The sequence below is a fragment of the Ranitomeya variabilis genome, chromosome 6 (genome assembly GCF_051348905.1).
Source record: "Ranitomeya variabilis isolate aRanVar5 chromosome 6, aRanVar5.hap1, whole genome shotgun sequence".
Lineage (NCBI taxonomy): Eukaryota > Metazoa > Chordata > Amphibia > Anura > Dendrobatidae > Ranitomeya > Ranitomeya variabilis.
In genome coordinates this window covers 269,452,567-269,476,093 of record NC_135237.1, presented here as the reverse complement: position 1 = coordinate 269,476,093, position 23,527 = coordinate 269,452,567, and the positions used below count along the sequence as shown (strand labels likewise).

The 23,527-nt window shown below is 44.1% G+C and overlaps 1 protein-coding gene across 1 annotated transcript in view; it reads right to left on the bottom strand.

The window, feature by feature from the left end:
- Positions 1-6,067: 6,067 nt before the first annotated feature.
- ANKS6 (ankyrin repeat and sterile alpha motif domain containing 6) overlaps positions 6,068-23,527 on the bottom strand; it is an 88,959-nt gene continuing 71,499 nt past the window's right edge. Inside the window, exon 16 of the mRNA XM_077269616.1 lies at positions 6,068-6,702. Coding sequence (XP_077125731.1) covers positions 6,653-6,702 — 50 coding nt within the window. The 3' untranslated portion in view covers positions 6,068-6,652. The remainder of the gene's footprint in view (positions 6,703-23,527) is intronic.

The window sequence follows — 23,527 nt, the reverse complement described above, 5'->3', positions numbered from 1 at the left end:
GCCGTGGATAATTTCTGTAAAAGAGCCACCTTGTCAGAATGCAGCATTACTGCTGCACAAGGTGGCTCTTTTAGTTTGAAACGACTGGGCGGGGCTGACAGGTTCCCTTTAAAGTCTTCCTTCAACCTTAATAACTATGTTACAATCAGTTGAGAAGGAAAGTGGAGTATGAATCCAGCTGTTTTCCAACAGGCCGTAGAGTTATGGGGTCTTTCAGACAGACTGGTTTGCAAGCAAGCGCAACAGAAAAGTAAGGCGATTTGTTCACTAAACCCTAAACACTAAATCAAATCGAACTTTGCCCTATCTTACTTTTTTCCACCACTAGTGCCGATTCCAGCAGTGCTGGGGAAGATCAGACAAGATCAAGAAAGGAGAGAATTAATAGAACCAGTCTGGCCCAAATGACCTTGGTTCTCGTGGATGAGGTTGATGTTAGTCACCCATCCTTGAGTACTGCCAGAGATCCCAAGTCTCCTTGTCCAAAATCCAGTTTGTCACCCACCATATAAGGGGTTATCTATTAGCACCCTCAAAGTACAAATGTCAGCCTTAGGGGCTCTATATAATTATGATCTAGCGACTAATACGTGGATAATGAAATTCATAACAGTATGTAACAAATTAAAATCAGTGCTTAGACTAAAAGTTCCACATTGGGATTTGAACCGGATACCGGATGCACTAACCCACTTCCCATTTGAACGAATCAATTCTGTATAAATCAATAAAATAATATTGAAAAGATAGAGGTAGGAACCTCAGCACCACAAAAGAAAATGAGACTGTAGGTCTTGCTGCAGTGTAACTTTATTTTGTTCCAGCAAGGAGTCAAAAACAGATGTGGTCCAACGTTTTTGATTGGGAACGGTCTTTGCGGGTGCAGGTAGGCAAAATCTAGTAGAGCAATAATGTAAATCGTAAGATCTTTTTCATGTCAAGAAGGAACTGTGTGGAGCAGGAGCCGGGAATCAGGAGATGCAGCAAGCAGGGTGTACACTGCACCAAGACCTACAGTCTCATTTCTTTTGTGGTGCAGAGGCTCCTACCTCTGCTGGAGCACAAGTCCTTTCCTCGAGCAAACAATTCTTTTAAAAGGACAGTGTGCCCTTCTTTCTCCATCCAATTTATATTGAAAACAGTCCTTCTGGTGGCACTAACATCTGCTAGAAAAGTTAGTGACATTCAGGGCTTATCGCGTAGAATTCCCTTTATGCAGATAATGTGTGTAAAGCTCTGCAGAATATGTGAGCGCTATATAAAAATAAAGATTATTACTATTCTGCAGATCCTGGACGAGGGTCGTCTTAAAGCCAGGCCCAGTTTACCTTCTCAAAGTTGCCACTAGGTTCCATAGAAGTCAGGAGGTCATCCTCCCTTCCTTCTGCACTAATCCCAAGAATTTTAGGGAGGAAAAATTTCACACCTTGGATGTTAGAAAATGTCTGACAAAATATGTCATAGCCACAGGGCCATGGAGGATCAGTCAGTCGTTATTCATCTTCCAGTGTCCTAGGAAGGGGATTGGAGTTTCGAGAAGTACTTTAGCCAAGTGGATCTAGGAGACCATTAGTTTAGCTTACTCCTCCAGTGATAGAGCAACTCTAAGGGATCTGAAGGCTCAGTCAACTCGGGCCATGGCAGCCTCTTGGACGGAGAAGGCGAACCGCATCTATCGACCAGATATATAAGGCGGCAACATGATCCTCTCCTTCTACATTCTATAAGCACTATAGGCTTGATTTATCCTCCATCACTGATTTATTCCTTGGGAGAAGGTTTCTACAAGTAGTGGTCCCTCGATAAGGTGGATTTAGATCTATGTAAATCTCTCAGGTGGTGCGGTCATGGGTGATAGGAAAAAGACTGAATTACTTACCAGTAATGGGATTTTCCAGAACTCATGAAAGCACCCTAATATTTCTGTCCCAATCACAGCTTAAAGTGGAGGTGTGATTGACAGGGTGAAAAAAAAATGTTTGGCTATAATATTTACGTTGTTATTTAATTGTTAATGGAGGTCCTCTTAATGCTCTTTAACCCAACTGATGCGGAGAAGAGGTTTTGCCTTTTTATTCTGTAGGTATCCTGCCCTTGTTGTGGGCGGATCCCCTCTCTCAGGTGTTGCTGTCATGGGTTCTGGAAATGTATTATAAGATGGACTTTTTTCCAAACGATTTGGGGGGGGAAAACACATTTAGTGTCCACGTGTTTGGCATTTCTGTAGCGATGAGAGCCCACTTAATTAACAGGTGTGTGTCTCCAGAAGCATGAGCTGGGCACTACAATGGCAATTTTCACTCAGCAACAACCACAGCTGCTCGTTTCTGGAGTCAAAATAATCAATACACCTGTAGAAAAATTCCCAAAGGGGTATAAATTCCTAAATAGGGTCACTTGAGGGAGAATTCTGCTCCTCTAGTACTTAGGAGCTCTCTATATGGAGTCCAAAAACTATTGTAGGAAAATCTGAGCTACAGGAGGCAAATAGCGCTCAGTCCCTCCCGCGTCTCGCCATGTTTATAAGCAGTATTGTACAGTCAAATATGAGGTATTTCTGCATTCAGCAGAAATTGTGTGACAAATTTTGATGCTATTTTTACCTATTTCTCCGGTTGAAAATGTAAAATCTAGGACTAAAACAAAATTTTGGTAGTAAAAATATAATACTTTCTTCTTCACTGCCCAATGGTATAAAATTATGTGACACACCGGTAGTGTCAATACAATCACTGCACCATAGCTGAATTCACTGAGAGGTATAGTTTGTAAAATGGGGTCACTTATGGGGGGTTCTGCTGTTCTGGCACCTCAGGGGGCTCTGCCAATGTGACATGGCACCTGCAAACCATAACAGTAAAATCTGCACTATAATAGGGCGCTCCTATCATTCTGAGCTTTGCACTGTGCCTCAAAAGTAGCTTTCAACCACATATGGGGTATCTGTGTGCTCAGGATAAATTCCACAACAAATTGTGGGGTCCATTTTCGCCTGCTATCCTTGTAAAAATGATTTTTTTTTTCCTTTTCACAAGATTCACAATGTAAAATTTTGGGAAGCGCCTGTGGGTTCAAGGTGCTCACCACAAATCTAAATAAATTCCTTGGAGGGTCTAGTTCCCAAAATGGGGTCAATTGTGTTTTTTTTCACTGTTTAGGCACATCAGGGGCTCTCCAAAAATGACATGACACCCGCAGACCATTCCATCAAAATTTGTGTTCCAAAACGTCACTCCTTCCTTTCTAAGCCCTGCCGTGCGCCCAAACAGTAGTTTTCCTCCACATATTGGGTATCGGCATACGCAGGAGAAATTGTACAATAAATTGTAGTGTGCATTTTCTCCTTTTACCCTTGTGGAAATGCAAAATTTGGGGCTAACGAACATTTTTGTGGGAAAAATTTGATTTTTTTTTATCATCTTTGTTATAAACTTCTGTGAAGCACCTCGGCATTAAAGCTGCTAACCACATTTCTAGACACATTCCTTGAGGGGTCTAGTTTCTAAACTGGGGTTACTTGTAGGGGGGGGTTTCCACTGTTTAGACACATAAGGGGCTCTACAAAAGCCACATGGCGTCCGCTACTGATTCCAGAAAATTGTGGGTTCAAAAAGTCAAATGGTGCTCCATCCCTTCCCAGCCATGAGCTCAAACAGTAGTTTTCCTCCACATATGGGTTATCAGCGTACTCAGGAGAATTTGCACAACAAATTGTAAAGGTGCATTTTCTCCTGTTAATCTTGTAAAAATAAAAACGTTGGGGATAAAGTAACATTTGTTTAAAAAAAAGTAAAATTTTCCTTTTTCATTTCATTAAAACGAAACCTGGCACCAGCTTTGTCATATGTCAGCTAAAACGATCACATTATTCAGCGCCTGTGCTGCATTCCACAAATGTACCACCTATTTCCCTCTGTATACCCCAAAAACTTTTTTAAAGTTCTCCTGCGCTGTATGGTAATCTGGTCAGTCTGGTCCGATGGGAATGGTTTCGGGCCTCTCCATCCCCCCTCCCAGCTGCTGCTCGATGTCCTCCTTTAATAGATGTGGATGACGCCTCTTGTCATCCACATTGCCAGGCGAAATCTCAGGCTGCCGTCACACTAGCAGTATTTGGTGAGTATTTTACATCAGTATTTGTAAGCCAAAACCAGGAGTGGAACAAATAGAGGAAAAGGATAACAGAAACACATGCACCACTTCTGCATTTATCACCCACTCCTGGTTTTGGCTTACAAATACTGATGTAAAATACTGACCAAATACTGCTAGTGTGACGGCAGCCTCATACCTACGCACAGAAATCACTGTGCTTTGCCGTACTGCAGGCGCATGCACAGTTATGTTTTTAACTCTGCCCGCAGTAGGGCAAAGCACAGGGCGCAAGCTGTGATTTCTATGCGTAATTGCAAGATTTCGCCAGGCAATGTGGATGATTCAATGCGTCGTCCACATCAAAGGAGGATGACGAGCAGCAGCAGCCGTGGGAGAGGCCCAAAACCAAGCCCATTGGATCGGACCAACCGGATTTACATATAGTGCGGGACAACTTAAGTTTTTAGGCGGCTATACAGGGGAAGTCAGGGGGGTCATTAAGCATTTGTGGAATGCAGAACAAGCACTGAATAAGGTGATAGTTTTATTTCATATATTACAAAAGTTGTGCATGTGCATTAAGGTGAAATCAGGTTTGGCGGTAAACGGGTTAATGTATAGACATTCAATATGCCATAAATGTCACAGAAAGCAATACCTCTTTGGATAGGTTCACTGTGACAATGTGGTTCTTGGACCAAAAAAGAGGTTGTGCACCCTCCTGTGCTGTAAAGCATTATGAAAATCTCCCCTCTGCCAACATAAACTCCCCTGCTACCGGCATCTTGCATCTCTCTGCACAACACACCAGACCTTCCTGCTGACATTAGTGATCACTCGTGTTGATCGAGCGCTGAAATGCTCAAGTGCTTGGTACTCAAATCAAGCAGGTCCAGACAGTCGAGTATAATGGAAGTCATTGGGAAACGCAAGCATCTTTCCTGATGACGGGTCTCTCTCAGGACACCCTGTCCTCCCAGCAAGGGAATACCTAATTCAGTGCTGCGCGGCTCAGATAATTGAAATCAGCTTCTTACAGTCATCCGAACACTCGAGCACCATGCGATACTCAACACTCGATCAAACACCTAGTAGCTCGAACGTGTATTGGGCACGCTCGCCCATCACTAGTGATCATGCTATCCTTTGTGGACTTCTCTCATCTACACATTAGAGACCATGTGATTCACAGTCATTACTATAGGAGACAGCAGCACCACAAGCCGCTGCACTGTAATCACGGCCATGTACAGCTCATCTACTGACTCCACGTTCCTCCTCAACTTGTACAACTCTGCAGGAAGCAGTTTTCTACACCGAAGCCTGATCCGGCCACCAGATCGGCCCCTGTCTGTTGAAGCAGGCTAGACATCACATAATGCTGCGGGGCATGCCGAAATATCACGGAAGGCTGCCTGGTGGCGACTTCTTCAGAAAAATGGGTAATTTGCATATGAGACCCATGGAAAAAAAAGTTACTTTACCCAGGATTCCCTTGCTTTATTTTAATTACTTACATTTAAATATTGCACTATTTTTTATATTGTTTTAGTTAAAAAAAAAAATGAAAGCTAAGGGATCAATGAGGTGATTCTGTAACTCCTTAGAGTCCTGAATGGGCCTTAAAGAGGACATACCTGTAAATAATGGTATTCCCCATAATACACCAGTTCTGAAGCAGAGTGTGGATGAGGTGTGGGAAGATCTCATCCACTTTGTATAAAATCTGCTGGGTATCACAGTAGCAGTGTATCAGTGTGAACACACCCTTAATCATTCATGTAATCCACCTGTTTTTAGATGCTTGAACTCACACGGTCATAAGTCAGGTGACCAGAGCAATGTGTCATCTGATGATGTGCCTTTATAGTCACCTGACTGCTGCAGCCAATCACAGCTCTCAGGTGTGCAGGGATCCATTCTGCAAATTTAGTTAATGTGGAAAATAAAATTACAGAAGTATATACAGATATAAATCTTAAAAAAAGACTGGTTTATTTCAGTAACACGATGTTGTTGGCACGGTTACATTGAAAAAGATGGACACTTTATTGAATCATCTACTGGTGACATGCGTGCCTGTAAAAGGAGAATAATGCAGGGCACAACCTGGCGTTATAAAGTAGCACACTCATAGATGTAGGGGGGATACAAGCAGCCCTTCTTACAGACTGGCACATTGTGGCCCCCACATAGCTTCTCCATTCATCCCCAGATGGAACATTTCCATATTGTAGGTCCATTGGGCCACATCAAACAATTCAGCTGAGATAGAACATGTGCCAAGGAGTGAAGACCTTGCTTTATAGAATAAATATATTAGGCTTTGATAGAGAATTCTTTATATCTTGCAACTTCCATCTTGAACAAAGCTCCATTTGCTGGAAGTAGGTACTCTTCTGTTCTTCATATTTACACATCATATGACGAGGTGCCCAGGGTTCCTCACAGTGACGGCGGACCGTGTGCACCATTTGTGACAAGACGCTGGTGGTCTTCAGGTTAGCTTCTGGTCACGTGTGTCCCAAGTTGGTCTGTTCTCCACGACAGCGCTGTGCTACCTTTTGTTTGATGCGGAGGCTTTTGGTTTTGCAGACACGGAGGGAGCTAGAAAAGCAGGAAAATAAGGGAAATGAGAGAAATGGTACAAGACGCTTACTCAAACAACAGAACTATACAAACATTCTGCGGGCTATCTGGCTTTGTGAAACACATGCACAACCTATTTGGGGCCTGCTGCATATTTAACCCCTTAGTGACCACCAATACATCTTTTCACTGACCTGTGCTATAAGAGACTAGCATCCCCCCCAAGGGTGACAATCCAGCAGCTGTCGGCTGCACACTATAGCTGACAACTTGCTGCACCAGCCACGATCAGTGTTGGTACAGACTATAGCCGTTTAACCCCTTAACCCCTTCACTCCCAAGGTTGGTTTGCACGTTAAAGAAGTTGTCCACTACTATAACCTTTTTTTTTTTTTTTTTTCATAAATCTTGCTATTATGTGCCACTGAAAACATCTACTGTGTTTATTTTAGCAATATTACCCTTTATCATGCTGTAGCAGCACATTTTAGTGCTGGATTCAGCTCTCATGGGGTTAATCGACAACTTCCTTTCTCCTGAGTCATTGTGCTCTAATACTACAAGTTCCATGATGCATTGCACTGCTACTAAGCCTGAACCTAGCACACCCTCTCCAAAACACACCCCAACCCCTCCCTCCTCTCCCCCCTCTAGCTTCAAAAAGATTTGTGATGTCATTTCTGTCCGACCTCCTCTTTTACATTTGTCCAACCCACACTCCATGATAGATAGATAGATAGATAGATAGATAGATAGATAGATAGATAGATAGATAGATAGATAGATAGAGGGAAAGATAGATAGATAGATAGATAGATAGATAGATAGATAGATAGATAGATAGATAGATAGATAGATAGATAGATAGATAGATACAGATATATCTATGTCTATTTCCACAGATATGTCCATATCCATGTTTCTAAACCCCTTCACCCCCTGGAGCTTTTTTGTTTTCGTTTATCGCTCCCCTTCTTTCCAGAGCCATAATTTTTCCGTCAATATGGCCATGTGGGGGCTTATCTTTTGCAGAACAAGTTCTACTTTTGAACGACACCATTGGTTTTACCATGTCGTGTAGCAGAAAATGTGAAAAAAATTCAAAGTGCAATGAAATGGCAAAAAAAGTGCAATCCCACGCTTGTTTTTTGCTTGGCTTTTTGGCTAGGTTCACTAAATGCTAAGGCTGTGTGCACACGTTGCGGATCTGATTGCAGATCCGCAGCGTTTTTTGCTGCACTGAATTGCATCAAATCCGCAGTGTAGTGTACAACCAATGTAAGTCTATGGGAGCCGCAGACTTGTGCACATGGTGCTGAAAAAGCTGCACCAAAACCACACCAAGAACTGCATCAGAACCGCACCAAAAACTGTATCAAAACCGCACCAAAACTGCGAAACTGCACCAGGTTTTGATGCAGTTTTTGGTGCAGTTTTGATGCAGTTTTTGGTGCAGTTTTTATGCTTTTTTGGGTGCGGTTTATGCGCGGTTTTAATGCCGTTTTTGGAACTAAGTAAATAAACGGAAAATGTGCATGATTTGAATGGAAACATGCATGAAAAAACGGATCGCGTCCATCGTGCAACGGATGCGTCGTGTTTTGGCGGACCGTTGGCACATCCGTCACGTCTGCCATTTTCTACCGCGCATGCGCGGCCAAAACTCCGCCCCCTCCTCCCCGGACTTCAGAATGGGCAGCGGATGCGTTGAAAAACTGCATCCGCTGCCCACGACGTGCACAAATTTCACAACGTGCGTCGGTACGTCGGCCCAACGCATAGCGACGGACCCGTACCGACGCAAGTGTGAAACAGGGCTTAATGAGCGTTTAATTTAATAAAAAACTGAAAAAAACGGCGTGGGCTCCCGCGCAATTTTCTGCGCCAGAGGGGGAAAGCCGACGGCCGAGGCCAATATTTGTAGCCTGCTATGAATATCAGCCCGCAGCTGTCTGCGTAGCCTTTACTGGCTATTAAAATAGAGGGACCCCCCCAAAAATATGACGTGGGGTCCCCCTATATTTTATAGCCAGAAAGGCTACGCAGACAGCTGCGGGCTGATATTAATAGCCTAGAGAGGGGCCATGGATATTGGTCCCCCCCCCCCCCCCGGCTACAAATACCAGTCCGCAGCCACCCCAGAAATGGCGCATCTGTAAGTCTACGTTCACATTAGCGTTCGGCGCCGCAGCGTCGCCGCATGCGTCATGCGCCCCTATATTTAACATGGGGGCGCATGGACATGCATTGTGCTGCGTTTTGCGACGCATGGTTTTTTTTGGCCGCAAGCGTTGGGCGCAGAGGACGCAGCAAGTTGCATTTTTTTTGCGTCCAACTTTCGGCCAAAAAGGACGCATGCGTCGCAAAACGCAGCGTTTAACGTGCGTTTTGTTGCGTTTTTGTTTGCGTTGTGTCTCCGACGCTGCGGCGCACAACGCAAATGTGAACGTAGCCTTAGATGCGCCAATTCCAGCACTGAGGCTGGTTTCACACTTGCGTTTTTGGACGCTGCGTTTTAGCGCTAAAAAACGCATGCTTTTTTTCCTATACTTAACATTAAAAACGCATGCGTTTTTTCGCATGCGTTTTGACGCGTTTTCGGCAACGCATGCGTTTTTGAACGCACGCGTTTGTTTGCGTTAAAAACGCATGCGTTTTTATAGAAAAAAAACAGAAAAAAACTGAAAAACCACCCACCACCATCAGGGTGATAAAGGGATCCAAACCCTAACCCTAACCTCACCCCTAACCGTTTAATGAACATTTTATGACATAGTGCCACGATATTTCAGTGCCACGTATGTAAGTGCCACGTATGTAAGTGCCACGTATGTAAGTGCCACGTATGTAAGTGCCACGTGCCACGTATGTAAGTGCCACGTATGTAAGTGCCACATATGTAAGTGCCACATATGTAAGTGCCACGTGCCACGTATGTACGTGCCACGTATGTAAGTGCCACGTATGTAAGTGCCACGTATGTAAGTGCCACGTGCCACGTATGTAAGTGCCACGTATTTCAGTGCCACGTATATAAGTGCCATGTGCCACGTATGTAAGTGCCACGTATGTAAGTGCCACCTATGTAAGTGCCACGTATTTCAGTGCCACGGATTTAAGTGCCACGTATGCAAGTGCCACGGATTTAAGTGCCACGTATGTAAGTGCCACGTGCCACGTATTTCAGTGTCACGTATTAAAGTGCCACGTATTTCTGTCACGTTTACGGTTAGGGTTGATGTCACTGCTCTATAGGACCCTCAGTGACACACTGACAGGAGACAATGGCTCCTGCAGTGCATCACTGAGGTTACTATAGTTCACTGGTCTCACTTTATGGCAAAAAGCTGCGTGGGAACTTTCTCATACAGCATACCATAAAGTGAGACTAGGGACTATTTTCTCACAGGGGCGTAGGAATACATTGTGGGGAATACATTGTGGAAGGATACCTTCCTCCCCTCATTGTCTTCCTGGAGCCCCTGGAGAGTGGTTGCATCAGCAGATGCTCCTGTTCTCCACGGGAGATCGTCGTGGGACACTCGTTTTAATTGGATTTCTGCGGATCAGGGAGTATATTGGTTGTTTATTATTTTAATATTTTTTATGACACTGGCTTCGGGGATCAAAGTGACAAGTGATGGTGAGTATGTACTCTATGTTATATGTACTGTATGTCTGTATGTATGTACTGTATAACTTTAGAAGAAAACAACCGCACTCGAAATGTAAATTTGCATCATAAGTGTAAAGAATTTAATAGGGACACCACAGTGATTACAATCAATTGTTCAGGTATTGTAGAGGTAGGTATTGTAGAGGTAACGTTTCGACCCTTACTTGGGCCTTTGTCAAACCTCACTGAAAGGTACAGAAACAAAAATTAAAAACATGCAAAAAACAAAACAAAAAAACAAAAAATTATACATATGTAGCTGATCGGATGAGGAAATAAGCAGAAATAAAATTCAAGAATATACATGGAACAAAAAACCATACATATGTGGCTTAGTCAAATAAGAGAAATATACACAAGAGAGCCCCATACATAATCGCAATATATACAATATATACATAACATATACAAGGAGCCCCGTAGGGTGTGTGGGCAATGGCATTGCCCACACACCCTACGGGGCTCCTTGTATATGTTATGTATATATTGTATATATTGCGATTATGTATGGGGCTCTCTTGTGTATATTTCTCTTATTTGACTAAGCCACATATGTATGGTTTTTTGTTCCATGTATATTCTTGAATTTTATTTCTGCTTATTTCCTCATCCGATCAGCTACATATGTATAATTTTTTGTTTTTTTGTTTTGTTTTTTGCATGTTTTTAATTTTTGTTTCTGTACCTTTCAGTGAGGTTTGACAAAGGCCCAAGTAAGGGTCGAAACGTTACCGCTACAATACCTACCTCTACAATACCTGAACAATTGATTGTAATCACTGTGGTGTCCCTATTAAATTCTTTACACTTATGATGCAAATTTACATTTCGAGTGCGGTTGTTTTCTTCTAAAGTTATCTCTCCGGGTTCAACCAGCACCTACCATACGACTTCCAGAGTGCACGTCTTGTTCCTTTATTGTATGTACTGTATGTCTGTATGTATGTATGTACTGTATGCGCATGTCGTCGCATGGCGCATGTCGTCGCATGGCGCATGCAGTCGCATGGCGCATGTCGTTGCATGCCGTCGCATGGCGCATGTCGTCGCATGGCGCGTGTCGTTGCATGCCGTCGCATGGCGCATGCAGTCGCATGGCGCATGCTGTCGCATGTCGTCGCATGGCGCATGTCGTCGCATGTTCTGTATGTGTGTATGTACTGTATATGTGTGTTTTTTTGTTTTTTGTTTTTTTTTTACATTCAACACATTAGCCGGATGATGGGACTACTACTGTCCCATCATTGGCTAATGTGTCACTGACTGTCACTGTAGCAGGCAGAGCACGATGGGACTTGTAGTCCCATCGGACAATGCCTGCACACAGAGACACACACACACACACACACACACACACACACACACCAAAGACCACCCCACCCCCCGCAGCAGACCCAGCACATACCGGCAGCAGAGCCCCGGCGCCGGACCCCACCCCCACCCCCACATGCCGGCGCAGAGCCCCGGCGCCGTACCCACATTCCGGCGCTGGCACGCAGAGCACCGGCCCCCACCCCCACATGCCGGCGCAGAGCCCCGGCGCCGTACCTACATACCGGCGCTGGCACGCAGAGCACCGGCGCCGGCACGTACATACAGACCTCAGCGCCCGCACCTTCATCATCCCTGCCTAGCCCCGCCCGCCCCCAGCACAGCCCCGCAGGCAGCCCCCAGCCCCGCCCACAGCCCAGTCACTCTTGATGAGTGACTGCTCTGACTGTGCGGCTGGGACACACCTGCTGCTGACGTCACGTCAATTTCCAGAGCCTGGAAATTGACGTGACGTCGGCGGAAATAAGCGGCGGCTGCAGCCTGGGGGTCACGTGACCCGGACTCAGCCGCCGCTACAGCGCCGCTCACAGGCGAAAACGGCAACAAAAGGTATTTGCACAATTCATCAGGGGCCCCGGGGGGATACATTGGGGGGTTAATTGAAAGTAGTGGACAACCCCTTTAATGACCAGGCCAATTTTTACAATTCTGACCACTGTCCCTTTATGAGGTTATAACTCTGGAACGCTTCAACGGATCCTGGTGATTCTGACATTGTTTTCTCGTGACATATTGTACTTCATGATAGTGGTAAAATTTCTTTGATATTACCTGCGTTTTTTGTGAAAAAAACGGAAATTTGACGAAAATTATGAAAATTTCAAACTTTGAATTTTTATGCAATTAAATCACAGTGATATGTCACACAAAATACCTAATAAGTAACATTTCCCACATGTCTACTTTACATCAGCACAATTTTGGAACCAAAATTGTTTTTTGTTAGGGAGTTATAAGGGTTAAAAGTTGACCAGCAATTTCTAATTTTTACACCACCATTTTTTTTTAGGGACCGCATCTCATTTGAAGTCATTTTGAGGGGTCTATATGATAGAAAATACCCAAGTGTGACACCATTCTAAAAACTGCACCCCTCAAGGTACTCAAAACCACATTCAAGAAGTTTATTAACCCTTCAGGTGTTTCACAGGAATTTTTGGAATGTTTAAATAAAAATGAACATTTAACTTTTTTCACAAAAAATTTACTTCAGCTCCAATTTGTTTTATTTTACCAAGGGTAACAGGAGAAAATGGACCCCCAAAGATGTTGTACAATTTGTCCTGAGTACGCCGATACCCCATATGTGGGGGTAAACCACTGTTTGGGCGCATGACAGAGCTCGGAAGCGAAGGAGCGCCATTTGACTTTTCAAAGCAAAATTGACTGGAATTGAGATGGGACGCCATGTTGCGTTTGGAGAGCCCCTGATGTGCCTAAACATTGAAACCCCCCACAAGTGACACCATTTTGGAAAGTAGACCCCCTAAGGAACTTATCTAGAGGTGTGGTGAGCACTTTGACCCACCAAGTGCTTCACAGAAGTTTATAATGCAGAACCGTAAAAATAAAAAATCATATTTTTTCACAAAAATTATCTTTTCGCCCCCAATTTTTTATTTTCCCAAGGGTAAGAGAAGAAATTGGACCCCAAAAGTTGTTGTACAATTTGTCCTGAGTACGCTGATACCCCATATGTTGGGGTAAACCCCTGTTTGGGCGCACGGGAGAGCTCGGAAGGGAAGGAGCACTGTTTTACTTTTTCAACGCAGAATTGGCTGGAATTGAGATTGACGCCATGTCGCGTTTGGAGAGCCCCTGATGTGCCTAAACAGTGGAAACCCCCCAATTATAACTGAAACCCTAATCCAACCACACCCCTAACCCTAATCCCAACGGTAACCCTAACCACACCTCTAACCCAGACACACCCCTAACCCTAATCCCAACCCTATTCCCAACCGTAAATGTAATCCAAACCCTAACTTTAGCCCCAACCCTAACTGTAGCCTTAACTCTAGCCCCAACCCTAACCCTAGCCCCAGCCCTAACCCTAGCCCTAACCTTAGCCCTAACCCTAGCCCTAACCCTAATGGGAAAATGGAAATAAATACATTTTTTAAATTCTTTAATTTTTCCCTAACTAAGCGGGTGATGAAGGGGGGTTTGATTTACTTTTATAGCGGGTTTGTTAGCGGAAAATTATGATTGGCAGCCGTCACACACTGAAAGACGCTTTTTATTGCAAAAAATATTTTTTGCGTTACCACATTTTGAGAGCTATAATTTTTCCATATTTGAGTCCACAGAGTCATGTGAGGTCTTGTTTTTTGCGGGACGAGTTGACGTTTTTATTGGTAACATGTTCGGTCACGGGAGATTTTTTGATCGCTTTTTATTCCGATTTTTGTGAGGCAGAATGACCAAAAACCAGCTATTCATGAATTTCTTTTGGGGGAGGCGTTTATACCATTCCGCGTTTGGTAAAAATTGATAAAGCAGTTTTATTCTTCGGGTCAGTACGATTACAGCGATACCTCATTTATATCATTTTTTTATGTTTTGGCGCTTTTATACGATAAAAACTATTTTATAGAAAAAATAATTATTTTGGCATCGCTTTATTCTGAGGACTATAACTTTTTTTATTTTTTTGCTGATGATGCTGTATGGAGGCTCGTTTTTTGCGGGACAAGATGACGTTTTCAGCAGTACCATGGTTATTTATATCTGTCTTTTTGATCGCGGTGTTATTCCACTTTTTGTTTGGCGGTATGAGAATAAAGCGTTTTTTGCCTTTTTTTTCTTACGGTGTTCACTGAAGGGGTTAACTAGTGATATAGTTTTATAGGTGGGGTCGTTACGGACGCGGCGATACTAAATATGTGTACTTTTATTGTTTGATTTTTTTTATTTAGATAAAGAAATGTATTTATGGGAATAAAATATATATATTTTTTCCTTATTTAGGAATTTAAAATTTTTTTTTTTTTTTTTTACACATGTGGAATTTCTTTTTTTTACTTTGTCCCAGAGGGGGACATCACAGATCGCTGATCTGACAGTTTGCACAGCACTCTGTCAGATCGGCGATCTGACTTACAGTGCTGCAGGCTTACCAGCGCCTGCTCTGAGCAGGCACTTGGTAAGCCACCTCCCTCCCTGCAGGACCCGGATGCTGCGGCCATTTTGGATCCGGGCCTGCTGCAGGGAGGAGAGGTAAGAGACTCTCCCAGCAACACGATCACATCGCGTTGCTCCAGGGGTCTCAGGGAAGCCCGCAGGGAGCCCCCTCCCCGCGCAATGCTTCCCTGTACCGCCAGCACACCGCGATCATGTTTGATCGCGGTGTGCCGGGGGTTAATGTGCCGGGGGCGGTCCGTGACCGCTCCTGGCACATAGTGTCGGATGTCAGCTGCGATAGGCAGCTGACACCCGGCCGCGATCGGCCGATCGCGCTGGACGTACTATTCCATCCTTGGGAATTAGGGCCCACCCCACATGGACAGAATAGTACGTCCAATGACAGAAAGGGGTTAAATGATGCGGTCAATGATGACTACAGCAACTAGATGGTTAACAGAGTGTGGAGGCTGCCTCTAACCCCATCCGCATCCTGAGATCTTGATCGTGTGGTCCTGATGTTTGCTATGGCAAATAATGGCCTTAGAGTCTGCCGGCTACAGTGGCCTGTTCAGATGTTATAAACATTTTGATTGTAAAAATAATTTTTTCATTCCTGTAATGCACTTTGCATTAATTCCTAAAAAGCACCTGAAAGTTTAATAAACTACCTGAAAGCAATTTTTAATATGTTGAGGGATTTTGTTTTTAAAATTGCATCCTTTTGAGGGTTTCCAATATATTGGACCCCCAAAGTAACTTCAAAACTGAATAGGTCCCTAAAAACATAAGTTTGGAAATTTCCTCGAAAAAATGAAAAATGACTGCTACATTTTTAAACCTACAATGCTAACAAAAAAAAAAAAACAACATTTCACAAATGGTGCAAATGTAAAGCAGGCATGATGGAAATGTTACTTAATTTTTTTGTGGTATGACTATCTGGATTAAAGGGATAATCTTTCAAAGTTTGAAAAGTGCTAATTTTTGGAAATTCCTGTAAAATGTCTGATTTTTTATAAATAAATGCAGAAAATATCGACATAAATTTACCATTATCATAAAGTACAATGTGTCCCAAAAAAAAAAATCTCAGAAACAGTGGCATCCGTTGAAGTGTTCCAGAGTTATTACCATGTAAAGTGACACTGCTCAGATTTAAAAAATCTTACCCTGTCAATAAAGGGTTAAGCCCCTCGACAGCCGAGCAAATTAAAGTTTTATTTAAAGAAGCACTCTGGCATTTTTTCCTTTGCGCATATAATGCTTATTGGCCATCAGCTTTCTCACTATGTATTTATTTCATACCACCCCAGTTACATCTAGACATGTCCTGTTATTATGGGAAGTTAAGTCATGTGATCTCCAATATGATACACAGTCCAGTACATGTGCTAATGGGCACACAGCATATCCTCACCGGTGTCATCCCTCCTGCCAACTCTCAGGCTCCTCCACACCCATCGCCACCCTCCTTGACCCTCTGTGTGTCAGCAGCTAAAGATATCAGGGAAGATGAATGATACTGTATTTGCTGCAGTGTGATTGATGGCAATGTGCAGCAGAGACAACCATAGAGCAGTTCTCATTTTGCATCATTCTGTTCTGATAAAATGAAAGATGGCAGGGAAGACCGCATAAAACTGAATAGCACATGATACATCGAGACATTGCTATATACATTGCATAGGATACACAGACTGCTGTATCCATAACATAGGATACACAGAGACTGCAACACTTTACAGACGTCATCATCACTCACACTCTAAATTCCTTATCAGTAGGTGCGAGAGGAAAACGGAGAATCAGGAGTAAACCCACACAAACATGAGGAGAACATACAATCGTTGCAGATGTTGTCCTTGGTGGGATTTGAACCAGTGCTGCAAAGCTACAGTGCTAACCATAGAGCCACCATGCTGCCCATGATATAGGTTACACCGAGACTGTTGTATACATCACATAAGATGAATACATTAATTTTAGTGTATTCATCACATAGGACAGAGTCTCCAAATATCCTATGTGATGTATACAGCAGTCTCCTTGTATCCTATATGATGCATATACAGAAGTCTATCCTATGAGATGTACAGTGGGTACGGAAAGTATTCAGACCCCTGTAAATTTTTCATTCTTTGTTTCATTGCAGCCATTTGGTAAATTCAAAAAAAGTTCTTTTTTTCCTCATTAACCCCTTCCCGACATGTGACGGTATAGTACGTCACATGTCGGGACCCCCGCTTTGATGTGCGCTCCGGCGGTGAGCGCACATCAAAGCCGGGACATGTCAGCTGTTTTGAACAGCTGACATGTGCCCGCAATAGGCGCGAGCAGAATCGCGATCTGCGCGCGCCTATTAACTAGTTAAATGCCGCTGTCAAACGCAGACAGCGGCATTTAACTACCGCATCCGGCCGTGCGGCCGGATATGAGCGCATCGCCGACCCCCGTCACATGATCGGGGGTCGGCGATGCTCCTCCATTGTAACCATAGAGGTCCTTGAGACCTCTATGGTTACTGATTGCCGGTGGCTGTGAGCGCCCCCCTGTGGTCGGCGCTCACAGCACACCTGCAAATCTGCTGTGTAGCAGCGATCTTATGATCACTGCTGCATAGCAGAGCCGATCGGGCTGTGCCTGCTTCTAGCCTCCCATGGAGGCTATAGAAGCATGGCAAAAGTAAAAAAAAAAGTTTTTAAAAATGTGAAAAAAATAAAAAAAATATAAAAGTTTAAATCACCCCCCTTTCGCCCCAATCAAAATAAATCAATAAAAAAAAACCCCAACCTACACATATTTGGTATCGCCGCATTCAGAATCGCCCGATCTATCAATAAAAAAAAAGCATTAACCTGATCGCTAAATGGCGTAAAGAGAAAAAAATTCAAAACGCCAGATTTACGTTTTTTTGGTCGCCACGACATTGCATTAAAATGCAATAACAGGCGATCAAAAGAACGTATCTGCACCAAAATGCTATCATTAAAAACGCCAGCTCGGCACGCAAAAAATAAGCCCTCACCTGACCCCAGATCACGAAAAATGGAGACGCTACGAGTATCGGAAAATGGCGCAATTTTGTTTTGTTTTTTGCAAAGTTTGGAATTTTTTTTCACCACTTAGGTGAAAAATAACCTAGTCATGTTAGGTGTCTATGAACTCGTAGTGACCTGGAGAATCATAATGGCAGGTCAGTTTTAGCATTTAGTGAAGCTAGCAAAATAGGCAAGCAAAAAACAAGTGTGGGATTGCACTTTTTTTGCAATTTCACTGCACTTGGAATTTTTTTCCCGTTTTCTAGTACACGACATGCTAAAACCAATGATGTCGTTCAAAAGTACAACTCGTCCCGCAAAAAATAAGCCCTCACATGGCCAAATTGACGGAAAAATAAAAAAGTTATGGCTCTGGGAAGGAGGGGAGCGAAAAACGAAAACGGAAAAAGCTCCGGGGTGAAGGGGTTAATGTACACTCTGCACCCCATATTGACTGAAAAAAAAAATAGCAATGTAGTAATTTTTGCAAGTGTATTCAAAAAGAAAAACTGAAATATCACATGATCATAAGTATTCAGACCCTTTGTTCAGTATTGAGTAGAAGCACCCTTTTGAGCTAGTACAGCCATGAGTCTTCTTGGGAATGATGCAAAAAGTTTTTCACACCTGAATTTGGGGATTCTCTGCCATTGTTCCTTGCAGATCCTCTCCAGTTCCGTCAGGTTGGATGGTGAACGTTGGTGGACAGCCATTTTCAGGTCTCTCCAGAGATGATCAATTGGGTTTAGGTCAGGGCTCTGGCTGGGCCAGTCAAGAATCGTCACAGAGTTATTCTGAAGCCACTCCTTTGTTATTTCAGCTGTGTGCTTGGGGTCACTGTCTTGTTGGAAGGTGAACCTTCGGCCAAGTCTGAGGTCCAGAGCACTCTGGAAGAGGTTTTCATCCAGGATATCTCTGTACTTGGCCACATTCATGTTTACTTTAATGACAACCAGTCGTCCTGCCCCTGCAGCTGAAAAACACCCCCATAGCATGATGCTGCCACCACCATATTGTGAGAGTGTATTGGGCAGGTGATGAACAGTGCCTAGTTTTCTCCACACATACCGCTTAGAATTATCACCAAAAAGGTCTATCTTCATCTCATCAGACCAGAAAATCTTATTTCTCATAGTCTGGGAGTCCTTCATGTGTTTTTTTGCAAACTATGTGGGCTTTCATATGTCTTGCAATGAGGAGAGGCTTCCTTCGGGCTGCCATAAAGGCCTGACTGCTGGAGTGGTGCAGTGACAGTTGACCTTGTGGAACTTTCTCCCATCTCCCTACTGCATCTCTGGAGCTCAGCCACAATGATCTTGGGGTTCTCCTTTACGTCTCTCACCAAGGCTTTTATCCCACGACGGCCAGGTCTAGGAAGACTTTTGGTGGACCCAAACTTTTTCCATTTAATGATTATGGAGACCACTGTGCTCTTAGGAACCTTATGTACTGCAGAAATTCTTTTGTAACCTGGGACAGATCTGTGCCTTGCCGCAATTTTGTCTCTGAGCTCCTTGGCCAGTTCCTTTGACCTCATGATTCTCATTTGGTCTGACATACACTTTGAGCGGTGAGGTCTTATAAAGACAAATTTATATGGAAAAAAAAAGGGAAAATTGGGAACAAATTCAGCTCACCAGTCTCTGAATGATCTTCTGTTAGTCCTCGCATGGAGACACCCTGATCAGGGGCGTTGTCTGTAGCAAATGCAGGAAAATAGGGATTTTTGTGAACTCACCGTAAAATCCTTTTCTCCGAGCCATTCATTGGGGGACACAGACCGTGGGTGTATGCTGCTGCCACTAGGAGGCTGACACTAAGTGATACAAAGAAAGTTAGCTCCTCCCCTGCAGTATACACCCTCCTGCTGGCTCTCAGCTAACCAGTTTGGTTCAAAAGCAGTAGGAGATCAATAAAGAATATATGAGCGTATAACAGGTCACATTATATATGAGAGTATAACATGTTAAAGTATAAAACAAGCACAAGCTAATAATAGGGTGGGAGCTGTGTCCCCCAATGAATGGCTCAGAGAAAAGGATTTTATGGCGAGTACAAAAAAAATCCCTATTTCTCCTACGCCTCATTGGGGGACACAGACCGTGGGACGTCCCAAAGCAGTCCCTGGGTGGGGACAACATCAGATCAGTAACCCTGTGTAACTGCTACTTACAAGTGCGACACCGCAGCCTGCAGAGTCCACCTGCCCAGACTCACATCTGTGGAAAAAGTACTAATAGAGAACCGTGTGCACTACTAAGGAAGGTGCCGTAGTAGGATCCCACACCATGAAGTAATACAAAATAAACTAGGCACTCAACTTAAGGATGAATTTTTTGACTTTTAATGTAGTAGTCAAGGCAAAACGTTTCGGCCGCATCTGGCCTTTATCAATTACAAACTATACAGGAGTGTCAGATTCGTGGAAATATTGTGGATTTAGTGAGGCACGTCTCGGTATGGTCACTTTCACAAGAGTATGGGGCGTCTAAAGGGGAAAAAACCCCAATGGTAAACAAGCCAGGGGACCTCTATTTTAAGGTCCCAAAGATCTAACGGCATGCGATAGGGAAGAACCACATGTGAAGGCTCCCTGCGAGGAAGTCCATATTTGCAGTTTTGTTGCAATAAGATGGAAAATTACTGTTCTGCAAACGAGAAAAACCTGACATGGTCAGTGCGGATCTCCCAGGATCACTAGAGCCCTTTCTGCTTCCGAAAAGATGTCAGAAGTAGTGGACGAGGGGTGAAGGAAACTGGTACCATGGAAGGACCAGAGCATGCACTTAGATGGCTTTTGGACTTGGAGGCCGAACCATGAACTTAGAGTGCATTGGCGTTCAGTGTGGACGCCATCCGACCTACATCTGGAGTGCTCTAGAGAAGACAGATGTGATGGAAGACTTCCGGGTGAAGTTCCCCCTCACATGAGACGGGACCCTAATGGCGTCCGCCGCCCCGAGTTCTTCTCCTGAGATGTGTACTGCCGAGATCACCAAATGATAGATCGTGGCCCAACAGAGAATGTGAGGTACCTCGGTCATGATGCCTGACTGTGGGTACCTGCTAGATGATTTACGTATGGGACAGACGTGGGATTGTCCGAATGAAACGGATTGGGTGACCCGCCAGAAGGCAGTGGACCTGCCGTAGAACTAGCCGTTGCAGAAAAACCAAGAGGAGCGAAGGAAAACGCTTCCATTGTCATCACCAATTTTCCTCAGAACCCTTCTAGCAAATCGAATGGAATGAGGGGATGAGTGAACAAGTGCGCAAGCTCCCTGTTGAAGGGCCACAGCCTTGTCTCAAGGGAGATTCACCAACCCTCTGGAAGATTCCAGGAACATCCTCAAAAAAGGATATCTGCTGGGCTGGAAATGAGGAAAAAACTTGTGTAAGTTTAGCTGCCAGCCCAGGAGAGAGAGGGAATAGCAAGAGATATAGACAACTCAGGGCTGGAATAGCGGTTAGAAAGTCGACCAGATAGTGCAGGACGACCATGTCTCTAGGGTGCAAGAGGAACGTGACAGCCGCCATAACCCTTGTGAACACTCTGGGTGCAGTAGCAAGGCCGAAGGACAAGGTCGTGATTTGAAAAAGCTGTTCGCGAAAGGGAAAGCTAAGGAATTTTTGAAGAGGGGAACACATAGGAATGTGAAGGTAAGCATCCCGAATGTCGGTGGATGCCAGAAACTCCACCTTTTTCCGTTGAAGTAATGGCTGAGTGGAGGAACTCCATCCAAGGAAGGGGAAAGAAGTTTGAGGTTCAGGGTCGGTCTTACTTTTTGGTCCCCATTTTGGAACCAAGATCCCTTAGATCTAGACCGTCCTGGACAACTGATCCACTGCTGGTTGAGTCTATAGGAAAACAAAATAGTTAAGGTCTCTGACCAAGAGACGATTGCTCTAGCAACACATGCGGTGGCTAAGGGTACTGTCACACAGTGCAATTTTGATCGCTACGACGGTACGATTCGTGACGTTCTAGCGATATCGTTACGATATCGCAGTGTCTGACACGCAGCAGCGATCAGGGACCCTGCTGAGAATCGTACGTCGTAGCAGATCGTTTGGAACTTTCTTTCGTCGCTTGATCACCCGCTGACATCGCTGGATCGTTGTGTGTGACACCGATCCAGCGATGTGTTCGCTTGTAACCAGGGTAAACATCGGGTAACTAAGCGCAGGGCCGCGCTTAGTAACCCGATGTTTACCGTGGTTACCAGCGTAAACGTAAAAAAAACAAACAGTACATACTCACATTCCGGTGTCTGTCCTCCGGCGTCTCAGCTTCTCTGCACTGTGAGCGCCTGCCGGCCGGAAAGCGAGCACAGCGGTGACGCGGTGACGTCACCGCTGTGCTTTCCGGCTATGGTGCTTACACAGTGGAGAGAAGCAGAACGCCGGGGGACAGACACCGGAATGTAAGTATGTACGGTTTGTTTTTTTTACGTTTACGCTGGTAACCAGGGTAAACATCGGGTTACTAAGCGCGGCCCTGCGCTTAGTAACCCGATGTTTACCCTGGTTACCCGGGGACTTCGGCATCGCTCCAGCGCCGTGATTGCAACGTGTGACCGCAGTCTACGACGCTGGAGCGATAATCATACGACGCTGCGACGTCACGGATCGTGCCGTCGTAGCGATCAAAATTGCACTGTGTGACAGTACCCTAAGGAAGGGTAGAGCGCTGAACTGAGGCCGCAAGACAGAACAAACTAGATTTGCTATCTGACTGTCCATTGTATTTCTTAATTGATGACCCATCGGGTAGGGATACTGGTAGGTATACAACAGGAGATTCTACCCGATTAATATGCCAAGTGGCAGAATAATGTATATCACAGTACACCCACAGTTGGTCACAAATCCACCATATCATATATCTATATATGAAGAATAATATAGAAAGAAATTTTAATAGACCACCAGGGTGCGCTGTGTGACAAACGCTGTGGAAACCACAGCAAAGACCGAACTAAAACCAAAGCAATACAGCAAGGACCAAAATCCAGAAGAGATACAAAAGCATGGGAATGTAAAATATACCTTTATTAATAGGAGTGGCAATGGTTACATAATATAAAAAATGAAAAAGTATATAAAAACATACAAAGTTGCGCAGCACCAGGATAATAGAATATATATAATATTCCCAACTACAACCCCACTATAATATCAGGATTTCCTAAGTTATGCTGTACATAAATAAGTCTCTCTTGTGCCAAGACAATAAAACAGCAAAAAAATTCTACAATACACACACATTTGTGCAAAAAGTGTATAAAAAATTTTTAGTGCACAAGTATACCCAAAACGGGAGTAAAGTGACCGAGTGCACAAATATCAGATGCCAACTACTTCCAATATCAAAAAATAAAGTGCAAAAGTGCAAGGACCTGCCAAGAGGTTCATAAGTAGTGTGTCAGCATATGCTGGGAACATCCAGCCGACTGTGAGAAAAGTACAGCAAACAATAAGTTGTATATACCTGAGGGGGCTGAATCCTGTGACTGCGCCTCACCCGACGCGCGTTTCGGAAGTGATTATCCTCAGGATAATCACTTCCGAAACGCGCGTCGGGTGAGGCGCAGTCACAGGATTCAGCCCCCTCAGGTATATACAACTTATTGTTTGCTGTACTTTTCTCACAGTCGGCTGGATGTTCCCA